Genomic DNA, 8,448 nt, shown 5'->3' with positions numbered 1-8,448 from the left:
GTGAGCAGGCCGGTTGGCGCGCGGGCTGAGAAAAAGGGAGTTTCCCGTACTTCCGTGGCTTCGCGGTCGTGACCCCGGAAGTGTTATGTCGGCGGAGAACCCGCTGACGGCGAAGGCGGCTGGTGGCGGCGGCGGCTGTTCCGAGGGAGCGGGAACGATATGAGAAGCTAGGCGGCTGAAGCGCCGGTAAGTAAGGGGGAGAGGGAGGGAACGGGCCGTGATAGAGACCGAGGGATGGCCGGGATGAAACTCCGCTTAAACTAAGACAAGGCGACGGAGGGAAGGAGTCCAGAGATGCCTATTTGCTCTTTAGTGTTCGGCGTGGGCGCCATATCTTAAGTATAACCCAAGGACTCTCCCCTACACAACAACTCTTCGGGGTAGGCTGGCCTGAGGTGGGTGGGTGTGGGCTGTAACTTATCCACATACATACAGCTATTGAGTCTGTCATCTGCACCTCTGTATCTGTCTGGTTTGGCTCTGCAACCCAACAAGACAGAGACAGAGACAGACTTCAGAGGATAGTTAGGACTGCAGAAAAAACAACTGCTTCCAATCTGCCTTCCATTGAGGATCTGTATACTGCACGAGTCAAAAAGAGGGCTGTGAAAATATCTACACACCTCTCACATCCTGGACATAAATTGTTTCAACTCCCACCCTCAAAACGACGCTTCAGAGCACTGCACACTAAGACAACTAGACATAAGGATAGTTTTCCCCTCAAATGCCATCACTCTGCTAAACAAATAATTCCCTCGCCACTGTCAAACCATTCACTAAGGCTGCATTTTTTATTACTATTAGTCTTCTCATCGTTCCTATCTCTCATCTCCTCCCACTTATGACTGCAGGACTGTAACTTGTTGCTGTATCCTTTCGACATTGATTGTTTCCTGATTGCTTATTTGTATCCTATGACTCATGATGAACGTATCTTTTCTTTTATGTACACTGAGAGCATATGGACCAAAAACAAATTCCTTTTGTGTCCAATCACACTTGGCCAATAAAGAATTCTACTCTATTATCTATTGTTACTTTGGCTAGTGAGATAGGTGGAGTATAAATTGAATGAATTAAAATGCCAGGTACCGCCAGCCCAATACTGCCTCCATAGCATTCTGGCTCTCTTATAGAGACTTCCTCTTGACAGCAAGAGCCCCCACTTTCCTAGATGTTATTTTGGTTTTCAAACACCTCTATGTCACCTTTTGTCCTTTTTTAATGTATTTTGAAAAAAAATAATACATTATTGTCTGTGAGTGCGTTATTGGTATGGGTATTTTGTGGTAGTTGATAATTATAAGTATAATCATTATTGTCATTGTACTTAAATACAACAAAAGTGTGGAAACCTTTTGGGAAAAGTGTATTTTTGAGGTTTGATGGCTAATAACACCACTTTTTTTTTGAGTTTCAAGATAATCATATTCTACTGCTGGAATGGCCTGGGAATAGCCCACACCTTAACCCAATTGAAAATCTGTGGAGCCCACTAAAGAAACTTGTTAGTCAGAAACAACCTAGCAATAAAACCCAGTTAAGAAGCAATCATTCAATCTTGGTTTCACATAACAGGTGTAGAACTAAAACACTTGGTTCACTCCATGGGAAGACATCGTAACGCTGTAATTCATGCTAAAGTTTACCCAACTAAGTAGTAACTGACTGGTAACTAACTGGTAATAATTTTTGCATATCTCATTTCACTTTTCTTCTTTATAACTGCTATTCTGATAGCAAATCTTTCATAAATCCTTCATTGCATTACATTCTTGATTAAATTATCTTTCCATTGATATATAATTTTATGGTACTACTCCCCCCAAAAAAGTGTTATTAGTTAGTTTTAGAAAATACACTTTTTCCAAAAGGTTTCCACAATTTTGGCCACTACTGTAATTAAACAATACATGAAACCCATGAATAGTAACCACTTAGAACCAAATCAAAGCTGTTTAGTCATTTTGGGCTCTTAATCATTTGATGAACATCGGAGCTCCTTTTGGTAACTACTGCTTTGATTTCTGTAAGCTCATGCTTGCCCTGTCAGTGATAATACCTTGTCACCTTGACTTGGGTTGACAAAATGTCTGGAACAATAACCTGCAAAATTATAAGACCAGTTTTAAAGGAGACACAAGGGGAGAACATCCTGTGTTGTGGTGCTTTGTTGCATGTCAAAGTCTCTTATTCTTTTTCAGGCTGGAGGCAGGAACACAATGTTCTAAAAAAATTGTATAAGTATTCACAACCAGGGAAGAACTGTTATGGAGGTTAATTCTGACTATTTACTTGCAGGAACATTTTTTTTTCTTTTGAAAATGGCCTCTCCGTTCAATGGCCCCACAGCAGTTTCTGATGTAATTAAAGATCTAGATACTCAGATAGCTGTAAGTAAATTGGCTTGAAGTGACCTTAGCATGGCATGCTAGCATCATGATGAAAAGCTGCAGGTTTGTGATTTGTTCATTTTAATCATGTGCAGAGATTGAAATCTGATGGCAAACAAGCTTTGCAAGAATATATTGCTTTCCAGTTTATTAACAGAATATAATACGATCTGTGTGCTATTTCTTAATTCAGGCCTTGAATATGTGACTGAAATCTCTCTTCTGAGTCCTTGTACAGATTAGAACTTAGGGTTGCTTTATTATTCTATCAATCTCTCTGCGTTCTAGCATTTCATTCTTGTTGGAGCCATGGAATGTTTTATAAATAGCCTCTATCCAGAAGAATCAACTTGGTTTTTAGGGCAACAGTTAATCCAGGAATGATAGATTGGATTGGACCTACTTACTGTGCAACAGACCTAAATTGTGAAGCTTTCAAATAGGTGAGATTGAAGAAAAATCTAAAGTTTATTCTGGCTTTGAGCTCCATACTTTTTCTCTCTTTCATAGCCAGCTCCTTTTAATGGCAGTTGTATTCTACCTTGACAAGAAATATTTGATTATATTGAAAGCAGTTCTGGATGAGAATCTCACCCCCAAAAGAATATCATTGTCTTTTTGTCAGTGTGTTGAGCAAAATAAGTGTTGAGCAAAATAAATGCATGATGATAAGAATGGAAAATTAACATTGTAATCTTCTAAATATTTTGTGTATTATTCTATCTGAACCTTGTTCAGTAATAAACATGATATTGAACTTGCTATTTTTGATTGTACATGTACAGCATGGTTTGGTCTTGACGTGGTGTTACAAGTTGCAGTGTTAAACTAATTATAGTCTGAGCTGAATTAATGTACTACATTCAATAACTCACAGCTCAGGAAAAAACCCTAGGGCTATTTACAATACTGGCTATATTTTCATTGATACGTTGCTTTCATTAGTAAAAGGTTCCTGAACTCAGTTAACATGCCCAAGGTACTGACATTTCAATTCTGCCACCTGGTTTCTAACTTTGAGGTCTGTTTCTTCTTCTAGCTGATTGGTTTGGGACCACATAATCCAAAAAAGAAGCACGATCTGGATAAGCTCTATGACCTCAAGGCTAAAGCTCAGCAGATTATGAACCAGTTTGGTCCATCTACCTTGATCAATTTATCAAACTTTTCTTCAATCAAACCAGAAGCAGGCAATACTCCTCCTCATACTTCCATGGCAAACAATACCTCTGTGGCAAAGATGCCTGGGACCCCCAGCAGTGGAGGGCGCCTCAGTCCTGAAAGTAATCAGGTAATTGGCCATGATGTGAGATGCAGTCAGCACATCTGGAGGGCTGGGGGAGGGGAGGTTGCTTTAGAGCAGGGGTGAGGAATTATGGCTCGTTTATGACTTGTGGACTTCCAAAGTTCAAAAGTTCTAAAATGGCCATAGTTCCCCACCTCTGCTTTAGAGGTTCCCCTTAGGGGCACCGTCTTATATGTTGCTGACTGGAAGTGCTCCTGAAGCAAGATCTTTTGATCTTAACTGCACAGAAGTGACTATGGCAAAATCAACCGGATAAAATGTGCTGATATTTTCTATAGATATTAACAAAGAAGAAACTGCAGGATCTGGTTAGAGAAGTGGATCCAAATGAGCAGCTGGATGAAGATGTGGAGGAGGTAGGCACACCTTAGCTAAAATGAGCATCCCAAACATCTCCTTGGTTAAAATATGCCATTTTATTCCTTCTAATTTTTCTCTTTGGGGGCATGAAGAATGCCAATTCAGTACCTTGAATTGTCCCGGAGAATAACCTTCCAAAGCAAAGTGTTGGTGACCTCCGCCATTCTTACTGATGCTGAATTCCATTTTCACAGATGTTGCTGCAGATTGCTGACGACTTCATTGAAAGCGTGGTGACCGCTGCCTGCCAGCTGGCAAGGCATCGCAAGTCTAACACTTTGGAAGTAAAGGATGTCCAGCTGCATCTTGGTCAGTGCAAAGATGTAACATGTGTCTATTTATGATAGTTGCCAGTTTAACTTATCAGTTGTTTTGGATTATTTTGTCCATAACCTGGTTTTGTCTATACCTGCAGCGTTTCCTCCTGGGTTACATTGCAGAGACAAACTGCAAACTTTCCGCTCCAGTTATGTTGATTCTATTGCCATCAAGTTATTTTTGACACTTAGTGACTATATAGAAAGATTTTCTCCATAATCTATCCCTAAACCAAACATAATTTCTAATGTTGGATTTCCCCCCTTACCAAAGGGAACCCCCTTGTGGAGTAACTGTGAAGCTATTACCATGGCAACTCCACTGCGCTGTACAGCAGAAGCCATTTTAAGGCACAACAGGCTGTAGCTTAACAGAACACACACCCTCGAGGGGTGCTAGGTGTGTCTTACCCCCACAGTATTTTTTCCAGAGAGTAAATCATCTCCAGGTTTGGTTGAAATTGCTTGAGGCATTCCAGAGTTATGCTGGAACGCACCCACCCACATACGCATACCAGTTGTGGGTTGCCAATATTTTTACTACCGGTCCGGGGGCGCGCACAGCTTCTGCGCATGCGTAGAAATGTCTGGGCAGGAGAGCGGAGCCTCCCACCACTACTACCGGTTTGCCCAATCCGGGCCGAACCGAGAGCAACCCACTACTGACACACACCCATTTATATACATACATACATACAGGTCTTGGCGTATTTGGATCTTTTCCAGTGTAAGATTGACAGTATCTTGGCAATGTTTCGACGAGATCACACTTGTCATCTTCAGGCTAGTGCCTTTGGCTTTTTGCTTATCCAAGCAAAGCGTGATCAAAGCTGCCATTTTTCTATAAAAATAGATGAAGGTGTGTGGAATGTTGACTTTGTTGCTTTAAATGGATTGGTTGGCGTGAAAATCTACGAAAACAATACATACACACACACAGACAGACACAGACACACACACACACACACATATATAAATATAAATATATAAAGTGTTGCCAAGACACTTCCAATTTTACATGGGAGAAAACCCGAATAACCAAAGACCTAAATATATAAATATAAATATATATAAATAAATATATATTTATATATTTATATATTTATTTATTTTATAAATATATTTATTTATTTATCAGCACAAATACAACACAAATGTAATAAAGGCAACAGTAAAAGTATTGGGTTTCTGTCTGGATGGTGTCTCTTGTGACGAGCCGATAGACAGAGAATGGAGGCAGTGGATTTCCTCCCATATTTGGGCATTTTTCCTGTCTTTGTGTGCAAGCTTATCTTTTGCCACTCACCTGCCAGCCCCGAATGCAAGGCCCATATGGGAAAGATTTAAGATCTTTGGGAATCTTTTATGAGGTGCCTCTCAGGTTTGCCAGAAGAGATATAAAAAAAGGGCGGTGGGGGGGAAGGGGGAAGAGTCAAGATTACTGCAAAAGCATGTATTTCTCAATGATATAGTGCAGGGGTCCCCAACCTCTGGGCCACAGCCCACTAGTGGGCCATGAGCTGTTTGTAATTGGACTACAGAAACAGCGAGCATGCATGCACGCACATCCACTTCAATGAGCAGCAGGTGAGCGGATGCACACGCACACCATTTGCATGAGGGGCATTCATGTGCACACACACACACAACACTTGCACAGAACCACCACCACCACCCCTCTCTGGAAAGGTTGGGGAACTGTGATATAGTGAAGTATTAATGCATTGCTTTCTAAATGACTGAATCTGCTTCTCTTGCCTGTTTTTTTATCCCTGGTTCAAATCGTCTTCTGCTTATGATTTCATTTCGCCTCCACGAACCCACCCTGATGTTGTTGCTGCCCCCAGAACGCCAGTGGAACATGTGGATCCCAGGTTTTGGCTCTGAAGAAATCAGGCCATATAAAAAAGCCTGCACTACAGAAGCTCACAAACAGGTAAGGATTGCTTCTCCCCTCCCACCTAAGTGAAATGATGTGATGTGGAGCAGATACTTTCTGCTCCATGAAAACCAATGATAAATGGCAAGAAAAGGGAATATCTCAAATGAAAAATAGAGCTTGCTGACCAGTTGAGATTTCATGCCCCATTTATATTGTTCCAATTCCACCTTAGCTTTTGTAAAAATCATGATGCACGATGCCCCCATGCCTTTCCTTAATTGCTTATATGATTTAAGTATAAAAAAACCAGTATCTTCTGAGCAGCACTCTTTTTCCCACTTAAATCATTGCAGTTCTATTTATTAAAAGAGAAAAATTTGGGGGAGTGTGGTTCTAAACCAGAGCTGCCTATCCTTAAATTACTATTTGGCCTCTGGTTCAAATTCCTAGCGCCACATAACGGAGTGAGCTCCCGTTACTTGTCCCAGCTTCTGCCAATCTCGCAGTTCGAAAGCACACAAAAATGCAAGTAGAAAAATAGGAACCACCTTTGGTGGGAAGGTAACAGTGTTCCATGCACCTTTGGTGTTTAGTCATGCCGGCCACATGACCATGGAGACGTCTTTGAAAGCACTGGCTCTTTGGCTTTGAAACGGAGATGAGCACTGCCCCCTAGAGTCAGGAATGACTAGTATATATGTGCGAGGGGAACCTTTACATTTACCTTTTAGTTTAACTTATCAAGACTAATGGAAGTTGTCCACACATATCTTCCCCTCATCCCCCAAGGTCATCCACAACTTCCATTACATCAAGAGACCCATCTTCACGCTGTCTTTCTCCCCACCCTCCTTTTCAGAGAATGGCATTGATCCGCAAAACAACCAAGAAATAACTCTGGGAAAAGACAGAGAAATTAAAAGGAAGAAGAAGAAAAAAGACTCTTCTATGAGAAAAAAGAAAAGTCTGCCTCTGAAGCTGTGGAGTACCCTTGAGTTCATCTATGGAATATTTTTTTTATTTTTATTTTTTTGCAGTGCTTCACAGGGAAGCGTATACTTTCACAGTGCAGCAATAAAGGGTTATTAGAGAAGATCTGCCAACCATCAATAGGTCTCTTCACCCCTATTCCCCCAAAGGAACTTATCTCGGAGCATAAGACTTTTATTTTCCTCCTCCTAAGTGATACTATGGTATCCACGATTGTCCAAGGGATTAAAATATTTTGCTATTTTTGAGAACAGTATTAGAAGTGGCCATAGATGATTTTTTTTCCATTCCCGCCCCCCCTTACTTGTAATATTGCTATTTACGGTATTTGGACTTCTTTCAGAAAAATGAATGATGGGTCTCAAAAGCAGACCGCAGTATTGACAGGCGCTTCAGTTGAAAGCAGATTCCTTTTTTTTTTTTTAATTTAACCCTCAGGATGGCGTTGGGGAAAAGTTGAATTCTTTTTGTACCACGAGCCCTGTAAAAATGCAGTAGAAACAAGACTTGAACTACAAAATCAAATTAAAAAAAAAAAAACAGTCTGCAGGCATGGTTAAGCCGCCTTATTTGTTCCCAAGATAATATAGTCTTTCTGACAAACGGCTGGGGAGTTGGGATCGCTCACCCTTCTTCGCCTCCAGAGGTTTTTGGTACAATCTGTGGTTGGTTCTTTTCTCTTTTTTTCCCCCTTCTCCTGTAAGAGTGAGTGAAATACACCTTTTGACCAGATGCTGGCACACTCTTCCCAGGAAGGTTCTGAATTCTTAAAAGCACACTTTGACATCCAGCATTTTACTGGCGTAGAAGTATTTGCTGCTTCAGATATTTGTGCATTGTGAAAACAACTTCACTGCTTCTGGGAGGGGAAGGTTGTTTCTGAAGCAGACACTTGCAGAAAGTGTGTAACACGCCCCCCCCCCCCCCATCCCAACTTCACACGTGATAAGCTACATTAGAGCAGCCGAGGGGGTGCTTGGCCAATACTCTCTGAATTGAGGAAACAGCCATTGATTTGGGCTCCCCATCCTCATTGTCTCTTGTTCTCTCTAATATAAGTTCTGACTGCATCAGCTTTGCCTTGAGCCCATCCAGCAGGGACTTTTAACAGAAGGACTTGTGTAAAGTTTCCACTAGTTGAAAATGTAACAAATAAATGAATACCCTATGTATCTGCTTTTCTAAGGTGTCTCGTGA

General features: G+C 41.2%; 1 protein-coding gene across 2 annotated transcripts; it reads left to right on the top strand.

The window, feature by feature from the left end:
• The first annotated feature begins 56 nt into the window (after positions 1 to 56).
• TAF12 (TATA-box binding protein associated factor 12) lies at positions 57 to 7,796 on the top strand. 2 transcript variants are annotated; one of them, XM_032228506.1, is made up of 7 exons: positions 57 to 186; positions 2,305 to 2,396; positions 3,436 to 3,687; positions 3,981 to 4,058; positions 4,257 to 4,371; positions 6,227 to 6,315; positions 7,121 to 7,796. In XM_032228506.1, the coding sequence occupies exons 2-7, from the start codon at positions 2,328 to 2,330 to the stop codon at positions 7,154 to 7,156; spliced, it is 639 nt and encodes a 212-aa protein (XP_032084397.1). In that variant the 5' UTR covers positions 57 to 186; positions 2,305 to 2,327; the 3' UTR covers positions 7,157 to 7,796. The 2 variants fall into 2 exon arrangements, with proteins under 2 accessions (XP_032084397.1, XP_032084396.1); XM_032228505.1 differs by lacking the exon at positions 2,305 to 2,396 and having other exon boundaries at positions 64 to 186.
• The last annotated feature ends 652 nt before the right edge of the window (positions 7,797 to 8,448 follow it).

Source organism: Thamnophis elegans, chromosome 12 (assembly GCF_009769535.1).
Source record: "Thamnophis elegans isolate rThaEle1 chromosome 12, rThaEle1.pri, whole genome shotgun sequence".
Taxonomy (NCBI): domain Eukaryota; kingdom Metazoa; phylum Chordata; class Lepidosauria; order Squamata; family Colubridae; genus Thamnophis; species Thamnophis elegans.
This window is presented reverse-complemented; position numbering and strand designations above follow the sequence as displayed.